Source organism: Phaenicophaeus curvirostris, chromosome 2 (assembly GCF_032191515.1).
Source record: "Phaenicophaeus curvirostris isolate KB17595 chromosome 2, BPBGC_Pcur_1.0, whole genome shotgun sequence".
NCBI classification, from domain to species: Eukaryota; Metazoa; Chordata; class Aves; order Cuculiformes; family Cuculidae; genus Phaenicophaeus; species Phaenicophaeus curvirostris.
The window spans coordinates 31,229,637-31,251,843 of record NC_091393.1 but is presented as its reverse complement, the minus strand read 5'-3'; the positions used below and the strand labels follow the sequence as shown (position 1 = coordinate 31,251,843).

The 22,207-nt window shown below is 38.7% G+C and overlaps 1 protein-coding gene across 1 annotated transcript; it reads left to right on the top strand.

The window, feature by feature from the left end:
• The first annotated feature begins 191 nt into the window (after nt 1-191).
• On the top strand, nt 192-8,464 carry LOC138717342 (melanin-concentrating hormone receptor 2-like). Its single transcript, XM_069850858.1, is given in 8 exon segments — nt 192-214; nt 5,593-5,624; nt 5,627-5,680; nt 5,683-5,782; nt 6,909-6,934; nt 6,937-7,027; nt 8,145-8,372; nt 8,374-8,464. Coding segments are annotated over 8 exon segments (645 nt in total).
• Nucleotides 8,465-22,207: the final 13,743 nt, after the last annotated feature.

The window sequence follows — 22,207 nt, the reverse complement described above, 5'->3', positions numbered from 1 at the left end:
ATGTCTGGTCTCATATATGTTCCTCTAGGCAGCTTTGTAATTGCACGTTTGGTAGAGAGGCAAAAAAGGAATGTAGTAATAGGCATGGGGAAGAGGCACCACACACTTGGTGCCCTGTACTTTTTGAGAGCTCTGCAGGCTCCATCGCTGCCTCCTTCTCCAGCTCTCTGCGTCAGAGATGCAGCTCAGACATGCCTATTATTGTTTGTTTCAGGTAAGCTTTCCTCAGACTTCTCCCAACAAAAGACTCTTTTATTACAGATAATTACTTTGTCAGATGAGGACACATGTCTGCCTTTAAGTTCAACTCTCTGTTTGAATTGGAAATTACAACTTATTTTCAAAACAGCATGTTTTCCCAAATGCACCATTCATGTTTCATTTCCCAAATTTGTCATCGGACAATAGACAAGATTGAAAATTACATCCAAACTAAAACAACCAATAGAAACCCACTGCTGCAAAAGAATGGAGACAAAAGCTGCTTGACAAGTGTTTAGGGTGAGATTAATATCTTACTGTCTGGGGAAGGTTAAGTCAGAATACCAACAGTTTGATTTCTATCAAGAAAAGGAATCATTTACATTAAATTGAATTTGTAGTGGTGTTTCCATTCCATCCAGTCTAATAATTTCCTTTTCATCTTTAAGTTCGTTAAATTACTTTTTTTCCTTTGCTCAGATGAATATTAAAAATGAGAATTAGAAGCCCAGGGAAATCATTCTTTCTAGTCACATATCAGCATATGAAAATGTCCAGCAAAATAATCGATCCAGAAACTATGAAAAGTCTTCTAACCACACTTAGGGAAATACGCATATATGCAGGAGAGATTTTAAGGCATTATTAGCAACCTTCCCTTTACTTTTGTGAGAAATCTATGAAAACTGAGATGTGTATCAAGGTAAACAACGTCCACGCAGCAAAAAGAGCCAGGACTGCAAATACACAGGCAGTGATATGCTCTTCTTGAGCTGGATGATGTGGATCCAGCACCCATCCCACGTTACAGGGTTCCTTTGGATATGCAATTCCTTCAATGCCCATTAACATAGTTTTATTCCAGACTACATTAGTCTGATAGCCAGTGGACTGCAGCTGCTGTCAACATGAGTTACATTCACTTTTGACAAATTTTGAGCTGCGCTGGACTCTGGTTCTTTGTGCAAAGGCAATATTATCTCTTAAGCTACATAACACACAGTGCCTTAAGAGCCACAGGCTTTTGCATTGTTAACAGCCCTCTCTCTGAAGCTCTGTAGCTGGCTTTCTACTGGCAGCTCTGCGCCCAGTCACCCAAGCTGCTGTGGCAGCCTTTCCCGGAGCCTTGGGGGCAGTACTTTTCCCTTGTTCCCACGCTGAGGATCTTGCACGGTTATCCTCTTGGCCGTGCACCTGCACACCCAACTGCATTTTAAGGGTAGGTTCTCATGGGAAGTGACTGCTACTAGCGTGAGAATCACCCCTTCTTCCCCTCCCTTTTCCTACCCTGTGGTCAAAACTTCTGGTTGATATTAGTAGACCCAAAAACATGCATGTCCCAAACTTAGCAGCAAGTCAGCATGCAGCCTCTGCAAAGCATGTTCTCAGCAGCACCAACAGCACCATAGGAAGGAGCAGCTGGTAAGAAGTGAGTCCTGATGAAAACTATATTGATACTGTGGAAAAAGCATTACCGAGGGAACCTCATATGGCACTGGAGAAGAGCCCTAGAGAGGGATGTATCTCTGGAGACCTCCCATTGTTTCTCTTCCCAGATGGCCACTCAGGACAGCTTTCCCTTTCTGCTCTCATTCCTTTCAGCCACTCAGGACAGATTTCACTTTCCACTGTCTCTCCTTTCATTTGGATTTTTTCCTTACAGCAACTATATGCCATCAGCTACAGACCCTGCTAATAAATCTCTTTGCATGTGAACATGTCTTGAAAACATTTATGTAACACAAATTTCTTAATGAAAGACTAAGTAATCAGTGTTTCTGTGATTAGAAGCCTTGTGAGCTTTATCTGATTGAGTCAAAATGGAAATTGCACTGAAACCTTCCTAAGAAGGAGAGTATGTGAAACCATAAAGGAATTTTGTGTTACCCAAAATGTGTGCACCAGCTAAAGTTCAGTCTCTCATTAATGACAGGCAGCAGGCGTGTCTAAGGGGTGATCCACAGGTGTTTGGAGAGCACAGCACACCATAAAATATCATATCGTATCATCTTCCTTTAAGCCAGCAAGAAGAGGAGGGCCTGGTTAGGTGCACTTCTTGCTTACTGTTCTTCCCTCACCTGCCCTGTTTCCATCCTGTCCACTTTCATTTTCACACAAATACTACCTTTAATTCACAGTTTATTCCCTGATGTTTTGTTTGGTTTTTTTTTTGCAATGTCCATCATATCTTTCTTCAATATTTGTTCTTTGGAAAAATCTCTGCAGCCAGTTCTAAAAAGAGTTAAAAGACTTGTAATATTATTCCCTTGCTTTGTATGGAGATGTTGGGTTTTGCATCACTTGAAAAATGGAAGCAAGTACAATGTATATCATGCTTACATGGAGACTAAGAGGTCAAATTTTGTGTAATGCAGGCATAATCACAAGTTTATGAACCTGGGAAGCCTGTAAATTATTCTCAATTACACTGATTCTGTAAGCAGTATCAGTATCAGAAGCTATTTCAATGAGGAAGCCAATGAAATAGGAGAAACAGCTGTACTGAGAGTGGTACAGAGCAGTTCTACCATTGCAAATGTAGAGAATTTCTGTTCTTTCTGTGATCATCAGGAGGATTTAGAGTTAACTGCATGAAATTAGAGATAGCTTTTTAAGACGATTGTATGCCAGAAGAACCTTCTGCTGATTCCAGCAAGAATGATCATTAGTTTAACTTTATTTAGCAAAACAAACATGGTTGTTCTAAAGCTTGAATAATATAAGAAATCTATTTCATATTCACATTCAAGACAGACTGAAAATAATTTATTGTCACATGAAATATGAATCTATCCTGATCTTACGGTCTTCATCATCCCAAGGGTCAAAATACCAAGCAACAGAGATTCTGGAGGCACCTTGTTCTGACAGGCTTGTGAACCTGATCTGTGAAAAAACAATACAGGGCCTTGACCAATATTGCAGGGTTATACAGGCAACACCTACATACAAAGATCCTCTGATTTGTATCAGATATTTGCATAGTATGAAATACACAAGTACAACTATGTATTCATTCAGATACAGCAACACAGCAAAGGAATCACGGGTTTTAAAAGTTATTGCTGCCCAGTCAATGATATCTCAAATTATTTACTGGAAGCAGTACTGGATTATTTAATTCACAGTCCAATTTCTTTCATAGAGTACTTTTAAGAAGGAATCTTGTTATTATAAAGACTGTTCCTTGCAGGCTTTTATTATCGGGGGTTTTTCTGCATTTTTCTCACATAATCTGTGAACAACATAAAGAGTTCATTAATAGTCATTTCTAGTTAAGGTGCAGCTTGACAGTGATAGAGAATTGGTCTCTTACATTAATATCAATTTAATAGACATTCTTCAGAACACACTGAAAACGTTAGTTTCTGGCGGAAAAAAGTCTTCTTCAAAAAAGATGTTCTTTCCAAACCAGCTTTCTTAAATAGCTGAACCCAAGCACTGTGGGATTCCATGTATAGATAACACTTTAGCATAAGGGTGCCTTAGGCAGTACCAGAAACCATCTTAACGTTGATATTGCACTAGCTTGGACTGTTTTATTTTGTCAGGCTGTCATTTTTTCTAATCTACAAGCACTAAAATTCAGTGAAAATTTCACCAGTATTTAAACATTTCTCTGTTTTATCCTTTCAACTTGTACAAGTTTTGAATATTCTGTCATGAAATCAACAGGGTGGAATTTGGTATAGCAGAGAAGTTGCTAATAGTTAATCACTAAGAAAATAATTTCCAATTATTTATTAGATTCCTAATAATTTGCCTTTCTCATAGCAGATAGTAAATCACTCATTTAAAGTTAAGAAAACAGTTTCAAAAGATTTCTGGGACCATGATTCAGAGTTTTCAACCTTTTTAACAGAAAATGAGCCAATCTAACTCCAACAAGAGAGCTGTGTTTCACCGCTACTATCTAAAACTCTTCCAGCATTCTGTATGAAAAAAGAAATGTATGTGTGATATAGTTGAATAGGACAGAACAAAATTTTTGATCCATTTTTGAAGAGGCTGGCCATAAAATACAACAGGTATTTTTTAAAATTAATGCCCCAAAGTTTCATCTCTCCCATTTTGTATAAAATGTTGTCATTCGGGGGTTTTCATTGACTGCATTGCTTGTTATTAATCGAAGAATTATGAATTGATAAATGGGTGAACTGAGTTTTCTCCATAAAACTCCCACATTTCTCTTCAGGATTATGTTTCCTCAGCCACCCGCCAACTCCCACTGCCAGAGGCTAGGTTCTTCCACCTTCCTTTTTCTCTGCTCTAGGGAACAAGCTGGTGGACTTGGGGCCAAGGCAGAACCATAAGCATCCAGTCACCTGGATGCTTTCAGTCTGGGTGGCAGTAGGTTCAGATGCCACTATCAGGACTAGGACCTGAAAGACAGACCTCTGAACACATGTCAGGGGAGACCATAACTGATAACATCCTTGGCTGACAGCAATGTGATGAGTATCACCCCTCTGCCAAGGTCTCCACTATGAGACCCAGATGATGACATCTGTGTTTGCAGCAGCTGGCCTGTGCAGCACCAAAGTGATATCAGCCAATGCTAGTTTCTCATTGTCTCATGCGATTATAGCACCTCAAAGCAATCACAGAGCAATGCTGAATCCCTCTTCAAACTACTGTACAGAGTACAGTGAGTTTGACAGCCGCTAACAGTACCAAAACCCAGAGCATAGGAAATTTTCAGCCTCTATTGCGTACTGTCTGCATCTAGCACTTTTTGACCAAGCCCTTCTTTTTTATGACATGTGAATTGTTGCATTTAATAGTCTGTCTTCTGTTCAAAGATTGCCCACTTTCATCTATTTTGATCTGACAAAGGTCACCCTAATATTTTACAAAATGTAAAGGTCAGGAAAAATAAGCTGAATTTTTTTTTTGCATCAGAAGCTGCTGCTAACTGAAGGTTACTTCTAGTGAATTCTTTCAGTTGTATGTTCAGTTCTGTGGAGACTAAACATTTACATTAAAGCTATAACAGAAAACCAATCCTAGATGTAAAATATATCAGAATATTATTTTTTTTAAATAGCAGTCTTGCCTGCACTAAACTTTTTTAGAAATAACTTAATCTCAGAATTTATCTCTGCTTGCTTCTTCTATGTCTGAGTTTCTAAATTCTATCTCCTACATACTAATCTACTATAATTTCTTTAAAACTCTCATCATATTAATTAAATAACATTGTGATCATGATCAGTTACAATAACTCATTGAATGTTAAGGGAATTGCTTGAATAGCCACCCAGCATGTTGTAATAGACAACTTTTTAAAAATGCAGTTTCCTTCCTATAGAATATTCATTTTAGTCAACTGTATTGCCCTAAATATTTTATTGGTTTTCTATTGTACTGCTCTGTTACCTGCTTTTACAGGTCACTGGCTCTTGTCCAGCCATTTTGCCTAACAACCTGAGAACAAGATCAAAGGCAATTTGAGTCAATTTATATTTATGGGTAGCGTCACTATTCTGATGTTCCCTGTGTGGACCTACTCAAAAGTAATAAAGTTCAAAGACGGTTTGGATAGCTGTGCTTTTGGTCTAACCTCACCTGATGTTCTCTGGCGAGCTTTCAAAGCCTGGAGCAGCATTTTTTACAGCTGGTGTTGAGGATACCACCGATTTTGTCTTTGACATCCCTGACAGATGGTCAGATAGATGGATGGATGGAAAGAAGGAAGGAATGAATGAACAAAGGAATAGAATTAAAGGCTTACGCTGAGCCTTGTATCATTCAAACCATTGCATCTCAGATTATGTTGGTAATATTGAGGCAGCCCCAGTGTGATTAAGATCAGCAATACAGCTCCCACATAGCAAATGTAACAGTGAAGGATTTCTGGTTCTCCTTATCTTCTCTTGCTGCATTTAGGTAACTGTTGTTCACAGATGGCATCTCATTGCCCTTACTGACTCGGTAGGCTTTCATATTTGGGAGATATAGATCACAGAAGAGATTAAACTCTCCCCAGATTGCATATGTGATTTTACAGTATCTCATGGCCAAGAAGATAAAGAAAAAATAGAATAATAGAATCACTAGGTTGGAAAAGAACCACAGGATCATCAAGTCCAACCATTCCTATCAATCACTAAGCCATGTCCCTCAGCACCTCATCTACTCATTCTTAAACACCTCCAGGGAAGGTGACTCAACCACCTCCCTGGGCAAATAGAAGCAAAATAACTTGAACTTTAACAAAGTACCAGCAAAAGAGCTAGGAAAAATGCTGTAGATTAGATTATGATAAAGATCCAAGACTGGTTGAAAAAACTATGCTCAGAATGTGGTCATCAATGGTCTATTATCAAACTAGCAAAATATCAGGGGACTAAGCAGTCTGCATCCTGCATAAATGCTTGCAAGAATTTTCATTAGTTATACAAATGCTGGAAAAAGCACGCACATACAGAATTTGGAAAGCTAAGAGGTATTATTTGTAATCATCCTCTTGTAGTCTACAAGAGTTATTCTGTAGACCGGACACATACTTTTTACATTTAAAGTGCTGAAAATAGATTTCAGTACTTAAAAGTACTTGCTGCTATCTTAAATGGGCTTCATGTATCTCTAATCAAGACACACAAATCAGACACCATTTTATGAAAAATATCATTTATCTTTTTTTTACATTTATGAGATGGTCTTTGTGTAATCACCTTGTTTGCTCTTTTTGCATTTTTTTTCAGGTATATGGTTTGTCTTACTGTAACAACATTTTTTTCCCTTTACCATCGATCTTCGTTTGTTGCATTTTAATTTTATGTTACACATGGAAGGTATATCAGCAAAACAAGAAAGCAAGAAGGTAAAGTATTATTCATGCTTCTTATTTCGTGTGGTTTGCTTATACTGTAAAGGTTTTATATGTAAAAGACCAAAAGGAATAGTCCTGAAACAACATTTAGGCACTGCATCATATAACTTTCAGTGCTTCAGACACTGCACTAGGTTCCCAAGGAACAGACTATAGACGGGATTCAGAGGAGGGGGCAAGATAACCCATTTGGAAGGAAACATTGCAGAGAAAGTTATGACTGAAGTCCTCAGTTTATCTGAGGATGTCAAAAAGGCACAACACAAACCTGCACTTCTGGCTGCAGGAGGGCACATGACCATTTGAGTCTCATGGCTCCAAGCTTCCAGTTCAGCAATTAAGAAACCATGGAAGAAGGTAGGTGCCAGGTCTGGCACCAGCTGCTGTACCTCAGGCAGCTGCAGGTTGGGTGCCTCCAGGCTGCATTGCCCTCCTGTGGCAAGGGGACTCTGGGCCCCAGAACGATACCTCACCACTGTCCACAGCCTGGGGAAGTCTAGGCAGTAAAAGAAAATTGACACATGAAACAGACACAAGACAAGTTCCCAGTTTCCGTGACAGCAGTATCTGGTCAGCATGTTTCTGTTCTAGGACTAAGTGTTTTGGATTTCTGCTTGTACAAACTTTCTATTCAAAAGGAAATTTATTTCCATTCTGGTGTGGTTTTTAATTCCTCAAGCAAGAGGATCATTTACTCCTTTGCTCTGAGTCTTCTTTAAGCTCATGATTACCATGTTTTACCTCGATATTTCTGTTCAGTTGCTAGTAAAAAAACACAGGCCCAGATTTAAAGGAGTGCAAAGCTGTGTAACTCCCATGTAGAAAGAAGAATCAGCATTTTAAATAAAAATAATTGTCAGCATTTCATCAAATGTGCATAAACAGTTCTCAATGACTCCTATATGTGTGTGGCTAAAGATCAACTCAGCCTAAGCAGAAGAAACAGTAATGCACAAACAGCAAATAAGTGAACTTGTAGAGAGCTGGCTTTTGCTTGCACTGAGGGTGAATTTGGTCTCAAATAAGTGCCATTCATTAGTAAACTCAACCCATGCCATCATTTTCACACCCTGATTTTCCATGATAGGGATCCTTCTTTGTTTTGCAGGTGCACCACTATTATCCACAGGCAAGAAGCTATGAGCCTCACTAAGATGGTGTTTGCTCTGGTCAGTGTGTTTATTAGGCACTGCCCATTCAATGAGATCCAGTTTGTGAATCTCCAGTTTTCTCAGCCAATTCTGACCTTCTACATAAGCTACTGTGTCTCCATCTGCTTCAGCCACACCAGCAGCAGCGTCCTCTACATTCTCTACATCCTGCATAGTGGGAACTTCCAAGTGTCTCCAGCAGTGCACAGACATGGAAGTCAGGATGGTAGAATGGGATGTCAATGTCATCAAAAACACTCTCAAGTAAAGTTTTTGAAAGGAAGGTCTTCTTCCAAAAAAAATGCATTATCTGCGTGTAGATTTTATTGATTTCAGTAGAAGGGTCCAACTTCACTTCCTTTGTGAAAGTGTAACTCAAAAGTGGTTTTGTTGCTGGAATTGCACCAGTGTCAGGCTGATGCAAGAACCACGATCAGCACCACTGTTTGAAAGGTTAGAGCTCCTAGAGCAGAGATTTGCTGCAAAATTTCTTTGTTGTTGTGCCATTGTGCTTTTTTTGATCACGAAGTGACTTTAGCTGTTCCTTGTATGACTTCCCACCTAAATCCTATACCAACTTTATGGTCCTCCTCTGGACTCTCTCCAGTACCTTGATATCCCTTTTACACTGTGGTGCCCAAAACTGCACACTGTACTCAAGTACACCAGGGCAGAGTACACCAGGACAATCACCTCCCTAAATCAGCTAGCAATGCTGTGCATGATGCACCCCAGGACTTTGTTACTGACGACTCAGAAGAGGGTAACTATTTATTTTTAACCCATTTACAGCTGTCTCATAAGTCACTTGCTTTTGCAGCTATTAAATGCAGAGTAGAAACATAAAAGTCCCTTTTGGAAGAAAACTACTTTTGAATTAACCTTTGTACCTGTCCTTGCAAATAAAGAACTGAAATCACAGTTCACATCATTGGAAATTATTAAACCTAAGTTTTGAAAAGAACTGTGTGTTTCAGGGATATGTCTTTGCTTCTCTTTTCTCAAAATCCCTACTTCCAAAACAGCTCCAAGAAGGGTGTTCAATCCTGAAAGAACTCAGTGCTGGTCTCACTACAAGTGCCAAGAGGAACTTGTTGCTTGCCCAGGATGCACACTCCCTCATTTCAAGAGAGGTAAAAGAATGTCTGCTTATTGTCATTACTTAACCCACAAGGTTTCTAGTAGTAGGATTTAATCAAGCAATATTATTAGGACCTTGCCAGCTAATACAGAAAATTGGTGAAAAAAAAATGTTGAAAAATCTTAAGAAAATGCTGAAATTTCTTGAGAAATGTTCGCTACAGTCTGGGTTTATCTGCATCATATTCTCTTCGAAGACCACTTTCTCTTATCTCAGGACTTCACTTACCAATTCATTGGATGAAGATAATATTTCACTAGGACCAGAGGTTTTATGACCACAGTATTTTTGTTGTTCGGAGAGCTGATGAATCTGAAAGACTTAAGATACACCTTTTCATGCTTGCAGTTAGCTCTTGTCTTGTTGTCCAGTTCCAAAAGGGCCTTTTATTCATTTATTTACAGAACTACAGAGGACATGCTTATTCATCCCACTTCATGATCTGCCAGCCCACTACAGGAGACACGATGCAGCAAAGTGGAAAAGGTTTTCACCAAGGGAAGGCTGGGCTACACATTCCCAAACAGTGGGTTGAGGTACTGCCCTGTCTGCTCCTGCCAACATGTGGTGACTGGCAGTCCCACAGGTCTCATGCATACAGAAAAAGGAGTTTGAGGGACTTAAAATCACTATACATAGTGTAGAGCCAAAGCTTTAAATAGAAAATGTATCATAAAACATTTGTGATGGTGTTATTGTAACCATATAGTCTAAAGAAAAATACTCAAACTTTATGAGTGGGGAAGTAGAATCATTAAAACCTATGGGATAGCTACAAAATCATAAGATGTCAAGATGAAAGGATTTGTTCAGATCTGAAAAGGTTATCTACTTTTCTCAGCTGTATATATTAGTCTATTAAAAGTCTTATCTCTACCTACAGGCCTTGTCATTAAAAAATAATTCATTCATTCAACAGTCTGCACAAAAGATGGCTTATCGACTATCACAGAAATACAGCCTACTAAGTGCCAGTTTGTTAGCTCACTGTTCCAGTCTGTGTCTGCATGTCACCTTTGCTTCTGAGTTACAACTGCAACTTTACAGGTTTCAGCTCTTTTTTCTTCCTTTTTTTTCCCCCCTTTTTAATGTCCTTGCTTGGCATTTTGGTTACATCTTGATACAAGTTCTCCTCCAAAAGGAGACTTTTTTTTTTTTTTTCAAACTTGTTTACCTGTTCAGTGAGGTACATCAGTTACATAGTAACTCAGGATATGACATTTAACACTTAAAACAATGATAAATTAGTCTTTTTTATAACCCTAGTGTTTTTCTCTTTTCCTGTCACACCTTCACTTTTAAAGTTTCTGAGCTTCTGAGGTCATAGCAGTGAAATGGAATCACAGAAGCACAACTTCATTAAATTATCCTAAAAACAACATGGCCAACAGGACTTTGAATGTCCTCTTGCGTGGAGCACTAATAAAATAATTTACAGTTCACTGTTAACTTCATTTTCTCACTATTGCTTTAATTCTCTGTATCCAAAAATAAAATAGATATATTTACAAGAAATGTATGTAAATATTCAACTTTTTATTTACTAGTTTCTAAATTCTCTATGTTAATGGAAGTCCATAGAGAAACAGGATAGAAATAATTCTTTTCCTTTAATGTTTTGGAGAATCTGATCTTGATTATGTTGTTTCCCACACAACTAGACTATGTAATTCATTGGAAAATAAAAACAGGCAATAGATAGGGGGAGAAAAGGAAGATATTGCAGACCTACTGAATTTAAAGCAACTATAAAACCTGAAAAGGAGGTAATTTAGTATGTCTTTCAGTTGAAATAGTAGTGATGAAGAAAATTTGGATCTGAAGGAAGAATGCTATTGTGGGTTTAGGGAAAAATGATAGAAGTCCGTGTAAAGGCAAAGTACTGCTGGATTCAAAGTGGAGCACTGTGTCCATTCCCTGCTGGTGATATGTATTTTCTGTGTAGTTTTGCCACTGCGTCTTCACACATAACTACAAGCTACAAAAATCCTACAATTTCAAGGCTTTTCTTTCAAGATATTTACTTGCAATCTGGTGAGTCATATCTGCATACAGATAAGTGGTACACTCATACCTTCAGATAAGTTTTGCATTGTTTATTTTGCATTTAACCCTTGTTTAAAATGGAGCAATTTTGATCAGAACTATTACCACTGTACTGCAGCCACCACCCAGTTCAGCATTTGAAATTTTTATTGTATTTGAGCTTATGGTGATTGGTTGTGGGGGGAATATTCAGACAATAAATCAGAGTGTTCCAGCTGAGAGTTTTCAAACCACCAGGAAGCTAGTCCTGACTGTACTCCAGGGCACTGTGGACCTGAAACTGCTTCCAGAGAATTAAATGTCAAAGCTTTGGGATTTAATAACCTATCACCTGTTATGTACATTGTGATGACTACTGTAATCCCAGCATCCAGTCTAAAATGCTGCCTGAATGAGTAAACTGGATGCCTGAGTGAAATTGGATAGTTTAGGAGTTGGTAATGGTATGATATATGCAGCATTCCCTGCCCAGTAAAAGCACTTAACAGACTTATTGCATTTTAAGCATGTAGGTAATCTCACAGAAGTCAATGTAGGCACATGACTACATTACTTGCTATACTGGGGCCCAAACCTTCAGTCCAAATGCTACTACCATATGGAGGAGAAAATACAGGGCATACTCTACTTAAAGGTGTGTGCAGAAAGAGAGGGTGTTTGTGTACAGTTCCTAACAAGTAAGTGTTTGGAAATAGTCAAGGATATAATTAGCACTCAAGAGGTGATCTGATAGGAAGACTATTCTCACCTTCAGAAATATTTCCTAGAGCTGAGTTTCTCAGGGCTGAGTTTATAGCCATGTATGCATTTGAGCCAGGATCAACTATCATGGCCAAGCTGCTGTAGAGCAGTAGTGTCTTCTGTGCCTTGTGTGGCCCATCAGCTCCCTCCTGCCTTGAAAGAAAATCAGCATCACCTGGGTGGTTCTTCAAAGGGAAACAACCCCATCCAAATCAACAGCAATGTTGGTAAAGCAGTGATTTCTTCTTTGTTTATGCATACAATACATTTGTGTATTTGAAGATTTGTAGGGAAATTTTCCACACACTTAAATGTATACTGTAAGCTAAAAGTGTGTTTTCTGTTCAATAATTCAGCTAAACTATGCATAATGTAGTATTGATCCAATGGCAATGGCAATCTCCGCAATTGTTTAATCAGTCTTGCACATAAATTTTTATTATTTTAAACATTAGAACTGAGAGTTGCTTGACAGACAGAGCTTGGGGTCACACTGTTTCCAAGCAGCTTCTGCTAAGTACACTCCCAGTTCTCCTTCATTCTCAAAAGGTGTTGCGAAAGCCTGTCTTGAAGTCTTCAGAGTCCTCAAAAGAAGCAGAAAAAAAAGGAAAGTGTATTCCTAGTCTTTTAGTAGAAGTAGATAAATTGCCAAAGGACTTTGTGTTTGAGGGAGTCCACAGATCCAAGGCTCTGTTACCTCAGGTCCAGTGCCTGGACTCCAATATTCAAACCGTTTAGGTTCCAATCACACTATGTCTCTAGTCAGACTTTTTAATCTTTCACGTGCATTTTTGCAGGACTGTGTGGAACAGAAAATCATTTTCTATGGCATCACTGGAAAACTGGAAGAACACTCCACACTAACACACTCCACAAGCTCTCTTAAAATGATTTTGTTCAAAAAAGGTCACAAGTCACCTTTTTTGTGTGAGTTTTGTTCCCTTTTTTAAAAATTGCTTTCCTGCCTTCTCACCCAGTACTGACTGGCCAGTCCTCATTTTGTTCATATGGTGTTTACCACTCTACACACTGCTGTGCTGCAAGTTCTTTGCACACATACTGTGAAATGGTACAGACTACATCCAAGTATGTACTGTCTCAACTGATAGATAGATTGATAGATAGATAGACAGACAGACAGAAACATAGGTAGGTAGGTAGGTAGGTAGGTAGGTAGGTGGGTGGGTGGGTGGGTAGGTAGATGATGCCTTCTAACACAGACCATACTACAGTATCGTAGGTGGCTACCTTCTCCATTACTCTAGGGAAGGTGATGAAGTTGAGGGAATGACTAGTTACCATTGCACTTTCCCATTTCAAAGGATGGAATTAGAATTAATCACCAAGACCTGTAGGATGTATACCAAAAAGGCTCTGATACTGAAAAATAATCTGGTTTTCTCCTTATGCAGATTGACTTCATACTACTGAAACTTTATCGTGTTGCTGTCAATGACCCAGTCCTGTTCCTGATGCTAAATAAAAGAACAACAACTTGTTTCTCTTTTTGGTAGCCATGCTAATAATAGAACATATTTCTTAATTGTGTATCCTACCCTACAAACTGAAAAGGAGAACCTCTGAAAGTAACGCCATAGTTGTGGGAACTGTTTGGGCAAATAACTTCAGTCTCAGCTTAAGCTTTAAACTTCATGCACATGCCTTTTTCATATAATATTCTGTGTAAAAGGAGGGATATAAGGGATCATATGCTTGTTTTTTGTTTAAGCTATTTGTACTGAAAAGCAAAAAAGACTAAAAGCTTTAGTAAAAATATTTTTAATAAGGTCTTTAAGATATAAGTCATTTTTTTCCTTTTATCATGACAAATTCTGAAATTATTGCTCAACAAGGTATTCATTTTAAAGAAGTCTTTCTACATGGGATTCATATAACATCTCTGCACTTCCTTGTTTTCTTGAGCAGTGATAGTCTCTGTGGGCAATAAATCATTTTACAGACTGTGCAGAGATGTCTTTTACTTTTATGTGGACACAGCCATTCTTAAAAAATAGATCTTTGTATATTACAGATATATCTGTTCTAAATATACTGTAGTTTCAGCTATGATTCAGCAGAATATTTATGCATCTGCTTCTGACTATTTAATTCATCTGGATTTAGGAGTATGTTTGAATACTTTGATGGGCTTATTTTCTGGTCTCCTACAGAGAAATGAGAATATCAGAGCTATTTTCTTAGCTTTTTCCTTGAAGACAATAAAACTTTATCTTCAGTTTGTGATATGATGTTCTGTTTTGTCTCCTGCATAGTCTGAGATTTGCAGTGGCTTTGGCCAGCCTTGTAGCCACAAGATAACTGGGAAGAATGAGGATGTTTAAACCTGCACCCATCACTTCAGTAAATTGGTAGGATAAAGTTGACATTTAAACAAAGATATGCCTGACCCTATTTCAAGCCTTTTGTCCGTCTGCAGATCTGGGATCAAAACGGTAGTCTTGCTTGCAAGCCTGGATTTCCAATTCCTTCACATACAAACATCTCAGAGAAAAATAGTTTTTAAATAGAGTCCATTGTCAAGAAATTAAAAGCAACGTCACTGAGGGGTAGGGAGAGGAGCACAAGTGAGGACAAATAATATTGCATCCCAGGCAGAGAGACCTTCCTAGCATTTCCTTCAGACACCAAGGGGTAGTGCAGGGTTTCTGGGGTGGGAATAAGGAGGTGAGGAGAAACATCAGCATTTGGCAGGGCTGGGTAGGGAAGAAGCCAAGGGCTGGCACCCTTCCCTGAGGTCTGCAAAGGGAGCAGATTGAAATTCAGCAAAGAGAAATGCATCTAGTTCAGCCCTTTCTTTTTTTAGGTTCAGCTCCCAAAATTCACCTCCCTCTCCCTTTCTGTGATTCAGAAATCATGACAAAGGACAGGCAAGAGCAGATAAGACGAAAGAGGAAAATTAAATACTTTGATATTTGAAGAAAGAAACAGTCTCCTTGAAAGCATTTTCACTAATAAGTGAAAAACAGAGAGAAAATAATTACTAACAAATGTATTCATATAAACTTGAGGAGAGGCATTCTCCATTTTTACATTACTGATGCTTTTAACTGCTGCCATTCATTAGACTAGCGGCAAAAGAGAACAAAAGTGATTTGAATAGACTCATAAGCTGTTTTATTTAAACAAATTGGGGTAAAGTGTCCCAAACCAGAAAAATTTAATTAAACCCTTGCTTTTAGCTGGAAAGAGAACTAACAGTTGCATTTCTGGGAAATAAGCCATTTTCTCTAAACTTTGTATGTACAGTCTTAAAATTCAGAAAGTATTAGTGGCACAAAGTAAAATGAGAGGAGGGGAGGATCTGTTTTCTTCAGCACTGCTTTCTGCACCTTCTGGCTTGTGTGGATTAAAAAAAGCCCACAATTAAGCTATATTTAGCAATATTCCTGCTTTGGAAGTAAAACTATACAAACAGAAAGACAAATGCATTTACTTTCTTGTAATGATATCTCATTCAGGATTTTGGTGCTCAAGAAACCTGTGAGGATTCAGACTGTAAAGTCTAATACTTATAAATCTAAAATAGCATTAACAAAATATTTAACCTTGCAGGTTTTCCATCTGATTTTGTAGGAAAAATAATTAATCGTTGAATTATAGTCAATGTTTGAAAAAAATGTACACAGTGCTGGCATTTCCTCACACATGCTTGTGAACACATTTGCTACAGTTTTCTACACTCTGGCTTGTGTTACAGTTAGAGATAACTGGACTAACGTGATTACCAGCTCTAGACCAGCTGTAGCAGCATGAGCTGTGTTCATCAGCAGAATATTAACTGTGCCTTTCAGCCCTCTACACTACTTTAAACACCAGCTTCGACAGAATGTATTGGGCAAAATTCATGTGACTTCTCTGTTCCAGCAGAAACCCCTCCTTTTCACTACATTTCTATAGCATAGGGTGACTTTGTGAATTTACCCAGCTGCCACCAGCATAAACCACAAATGAAAATGTCCTAATAACCCCTTTTCCAAGTTTCAGTATTTCACAAGTGAATTTTGAAATATGAGCTTTTTAAAATAAATCACTGTGGCAGTACATTTAATTCACCTCTAGTAAGATAAGTAGCCATTTATCAGAGCTGCATCTAAATAACTACGAAAGCAGCACAATACATTTTTAGAAATTCATTGCAGATCTAGATGCTGTGAGTTCATACATCTTAAAGGAGATTGTTACAACAAGTTTCTCAGCATTTATCTTCTGCAGTGGAGGATCCATCACATGGGCAAAACTCGTGGTTAATGCCTCACTCATAGCACGATTAAGGTTGGAAAAGACCTCTAAGTCATCCAGTCCAACTCTTAGCCCAACACCACCATGCCTACTAAACCATGTCCCAAAGTGCAAAGTCTACAAATTTTTTTAACACTTCCACAGATGATGACTTCACTCCTTCCCTGGGCAGCTTGTTCCAATGCTTTGACACTCTTTTGGTAAAGAATTTTTTCCTAATATCCAAACCAAACCTCCCCTGGTGCAGCTTCAGGCCGTTTGCTCTCATTCCCTCATTTGTTACTTGGAAGAAGAGACCAACATCCTCCTCACTACAACCTCCTTTCAGGTGACTGTAGAGAGCAATATAGTCACCCCTGAGCTCCCTTTTCTCAAGGTGAAACAATCCCAGTTCCCTCACCTTAAGTTCCTCATAAGACTTGTGCTACAGACCCTTCACCAGCTTCATTGCACCTTCTCAACACACTCCAGCACCTCAATATCTTTCCTGTACTAAGGGGCCCAAAACTGAACACAGTATTCGATGTCCTCACCAGCACCAAGTACAGGGGGATGATCACTTAGCTACTCACATTAGCCACACCATTTTCGGTACAAGCCAGAAATCTGTCAGTCTTCTTGGCCACATGGGCACACTGCTGGCTCATGCTGAACCAGCTGTTAACCAGCACTGCCAGGTCCTTTTCCACCAGGCAGCTTTCAAGCCACTCTCCCAAGCCTGTAGCATTGTTTGGGATTGTTGTGACCAAAGTGAAGAACCCAATTCTTGAATCCCATACAGCTGGCCTTGGCCCATTGATCTAACCTGTCCAGGTCCCTCTGCAGAGCCTTCCTGCCTTCAAGCAAATCAATGCTCCTGCCCAATTTGGTGTCATCAGTTTTTAGTCGTTTTCTTGAAAAATCAACATGAATGAAAACACTTAAAAAATTAGAATATTTTCAGTAAGTTAGCTTAAAACTCCAATAAATAAAGTGAGAAGTTCCTCTAGGTTCAACAACAGTTCTGTTTTAGTAGAACAGGTTCCCAAAAACTGATAATTAATTTCTGGTGGAAAAAAATATCTGTTTCTTGGAAAAGAAACAAGTAGTAATGAAGTTTGCTATAAGTGCAAGCTGCAAGCAACAATAATGAGCAATCTGGAAATGAGCATTCAGTGAGTCTGTGAAAAATCTTAATGCGAGATCTGTCGTGATGAGCTCAAGTGAGTGATCAAGGGAGTCTGCCTCTTCTGCTTTATGTCTGAACACTATTTAAACACTTAATTTCTCCCAAGGAGACATGAATTTGTAAATCAATTCCTAAGATTCCCTTGGGACCATGGGAAAGCCACCCTTAGCTTGTGACTGCCATTACATAGCAGAGTTGAACCAGGGTGTTATCCCCTATAAAAGGGTGACTAAACCAGCAATAATGAGTGCAAATATATAGCTTATTCTCAGCTGCAGCTCAGCAATATTTTGCGAGTAACCTGATACAATACCTGGCCGTAAGTCAATTCATACTCTATTACAGGAATGACTCTGTTGTATTAAATGTCTATTCAAACTACTAAAAGTCAGTAACGCTGGGAAATTATTTTTGCTCCTACCATTATTGCTAGTATAGAAAAGCAGCATTGCACTTCGAACCAAGCCACTATCTGTCATTTCATGCCTCACCAACACATAATTTAACATACTATAGTAGAAGATTTGTGGTGAAATGGGCAATAAGGTTTTGTCATTCTTCTGCTAACCTTTAGAGCTAAGGAGGGAAAAATCTATGTTATTATAGGCAGCTGTATTAGAATAAGATGAATCATACCCATTTACTCTTCTTCCACTGATTACAAAAGGAGTGTAAGTAGCCTGTTCAGATTAGAAATATGGATCAGAAATGCAGCATTTGATTAGATGAATAAAAACTGATTCATCTACTTAGGAGTAGAACATGTATTGACTACCCATATGTAGTAAATATTATGCCATTTACTGCACTACTATCATCTGGGTGCTATCTTGATAACACTGAAATCAGAATACCATAAACTGTAATAAAGAGAATTTATACTAAGTATGCAGTTACGATCATACAATGACTTTTCTTTAAGCATGTTTTGGGGTCCTAAAAAAAATCTAGTTAACAAAACAAAAACTGATTTCTTATCTGTGTCAGATCCTTGAAGGCTAGAATTGGAATTAAGCTTGGGAAGGCAGATCTTAAAATATCGCATGCCACTTTGTGAAAGGAATTTCAGCATGAATATAACAAAGATTAAGCAAATGTCATTGAAGAATCTACTCAATACAAAATCAAGTGGTTCAAATTAACTCCTGTACTGTCTAACATAAAATAATTGATTTTAATTGACATAATGGATTGACTGAAATGTAAATTTAGGAAGTACATTCAAAATTGTCCTTTTGTATATTCTTACATGCTTGCATAAATTTACATGCACAGAACTGTAACTGGAGAAAAGGACACAGAAATCTTTTTTATTTTTCTTTTCAGAAAAACACAAGCACTTCTATAGTTGGTGACTAACCAAAAAATAACTTGATTTTTAGTGTCTGATTATTTACACTAGTATTTATTATTAGTTAAGGTGACCTCTGAGAGATTCTGCTGTTGATCAGGATCTATTCCTATGTCTAGACTAAGAAATACATGACTAAACCCAAAATATCAGATTGTATTGCAGGCAGTAGTTTCAGCACCATAGCACACCTGAAAATCAATCCACATTTTCTGGAGGTCCAATGTTAGGCCCAATGAGCTTGTGAATTTCAGACACTTCTGGTCTTTGCTTTCTCCCCATCGCATGATCACAACAATGAATAAGAGAAGAGATAGTCTTCCGTCTGCCTAGCCGATGAAATTGTCTTGTGTTAACAGACTAAAGCAGCATATTAGCATTAGCCATACTGCACTGAATACTGAAGTATTTGTTGGACTGGTAAAAATCTTTTTCTGCAGCTCTTTGGGAGAAACTATAAGCACCTCTTGGCCTCTTCCACACTTTGTGAGATCCAGCATTAATTTTATTGGTTGCTAGGTTGGAGAGGGAACTTCATCAGTCAGAGGAGATTGTTTTAAGGGCTAGATCACTTTTTAGGGTCCCTCTTCCAGACTCTAGCAGTGAAAATGACAGTGATTTCTCTGACTCCACATTCCTGGAAGCCAGGTTAAGCAAAAGGCTTGCCCTCCCTCCTTCTTTCACCCAGGCTCCATACAAAAAGTGTAAGTGCCTAAGTGCCTGCAGAAGTCAAGATTAACTCCACAACTTGTGCATTCTGCTGTGTCTCAACTGTTCCCCTTTGCCTGTGTGCTGTAAACCGAAATGCTCTGGACTTGGTCTTTCAAAGTGCTGAACTTACTGGTACAATCCCAAAGCAGAATCTAAGCATATGCTTACTGTTACTCATATGACTTCAGTGGAGCTGCTTAACATGCTTCAGAGCCCGCAGGTTCTTCAGGGTTCTCTCCTTTGTCAGGTGATGCTGGTCAAATCCAGCATGTATGTTTCTGGGAAGGGAAACAAGCTACTTGTACCATGGGGCAGATGAAGGGCAGCATTACAGATTTATGAGGTAAGAAAAAAATGAACTAGAGAAAGACACTAAAAATCTAATTTGTGTTAATATTTGCAACCAGTTGAAAAGTGTAAGCTGGTGAAGTGAAAAGAAATCCTAATGCTAATAAAGACCGTATGAAAAGCAAACTCTGTTCAGTGACAGATGGAATAAGTGTTGTCAGAATATGAGGTGACCTGCACTGTGAAGGATCAGAAGACTTACTTCAGTGTTCCTAAAAAATATGAGAAAGTAAATATTGGAAAAGTCTGGTAATTATTTCAATGACAGTTTGAAATGAGCATTTAGATTTGAGCAGATTGTTATGGCAAACCTGTAAGACATGTAAAAAGAGAAGAATGTTTATTGGCAGTGGGATATTCAGTATACAGGAAAACCTCATTCAGACTTCCCTGTGCATCTCAAGGAACACCTGGCATGCAGCTGCAAAGAATGTTGCACATCAGATTGTACACAGCTACATTTCATCCCACTTAATGACCAGTCAATAAACAACTGTTCAGAGCTGGGGCTACCTTCTGCTATCAGAATGCTCTGGCAGAGCCCACCAGATCAAAGTGCAGGTCGGTTTGCACTTGTCCTTTTTAATTCTCATAGTCTGCCATATCCATTTTCTGTCATATCCATTTTTCACAATGTCCATTTGCTATCATGCTTTGTGAAATCTGTACCCAAATCTACAGAACAGGATTGTCATAAATCAGACAGATTTGAGTATTCTAACCTGTCATTTCATGGTAATTGGCCAGGGCATCCTTTCTCTGTAAAATTGCAAGTCTGGAAGAAAGGAAATTTTGGCAATTTGAATCCTAGGTAAATGCTCTAACATCTTGACCATTCAGCCTCGACAAATGTTTTTACCTCAGAGAAAATCCATGATATGCTGTAAAAAAGGAGGTCAAGACATTTAAAATGTGCCCAAATTTGCAAGGGCAAAATAACCACATCTTTTCAAGAGTAAAGACTTCTGACACCTTCAACCAGTTAGTCTACTGACTGTCTACAACACCACTGCACAGCTTGACTAGCAGGACTAGTGATCCCACTAAGTTAACAAAACCCCCGTGTGGACACCGAGTCATAGAATCAGGGGATGCATGATTTGCAGTAGTAAACAAAGTCTGCCTTCCTAGATTATGCAGTTTGGAGTCACTGTTAAGTGTACTGGAAATTGAGCCCATTTTTCTGTATGAGCCACAGGTCCAGTAAGGAACCTTACTACCAAGACAACACTGATATAGACACACTGGTGGTGTACAGACTGACTCTAGGGCTTATGAATGAAAGACTGGTTTTAAGTTGTTCAAGTGTTTCACCTCCAGTCCAGAACAACTAATACATCAAAGTACGATCATTAAGGAGGAAAAGAGAGGACGGATTTATAAATGATGTCTCAAAGGTACCTGGAAAAGTTGTGTTCTTTATTTATTTTTCTAGATACTCATGAGAACATGGAGCTGAGAGCACAAATCCAAGACAGGATATTGGAAGATGCAATAAAGTATTTAGGTGGAATCTAGATATTTACTCTCAAAAGTGTCATCCTGAAAAGGCACACTCAGTTTCTATCAAAACCAGGGTGTGCCTGAGCTGGCATGGGTATCTTTAGGCGTATTTCTCTGTATCATATTTGATGGTCCCATTTTGGAAACATTTGAAGATTTTTGCATAATATTTATCAGTGAATATTTTCTCCCATTAAAATACTGACACTTTTACCCATTAGCACACTGTTAGAGGTGGTGACCTACTAGGAAGTGGAAAATATGGTCTCTCCATCTGAGGGGACTTGATCTACAACTTCCCCTAACTAAAGTGTGCCCTAGCTCCTAGATTAATTTCATTTTCTTTGAATTTCCCTTGAAGAACATTCAATTGACAGGTTTATCACCAGCTCTCCAGGACAGGGCCCTAAACTTCCCTGGGGTGAATTCTGCACTGAATCAAGCACTTCTGGGTATGCACAGAAGAGGCACATAGAAACTTCCATGTGAAAAAAGGAGACAGGTAAGCAGCTGACACTCCTGCTAGAGAGTTCTACTTGCATGGAACACATGAAGCTGCCCCCAGCCACAGAGAAATGTGTGGCCAGGTGTTTTGGAACCAGTATTGGAAGGGCAACTTTAGATTCTAGCATCTGTTTCTGGAACTGTCAGTATATTTTCTGTTAAACAGATTTAGAAATTCGTTGGCCCTAACCTGTTCTGAAGCCACTGGATTTGGTGCCTGTGCTCATTTTCTTTTTATCTCTAACTT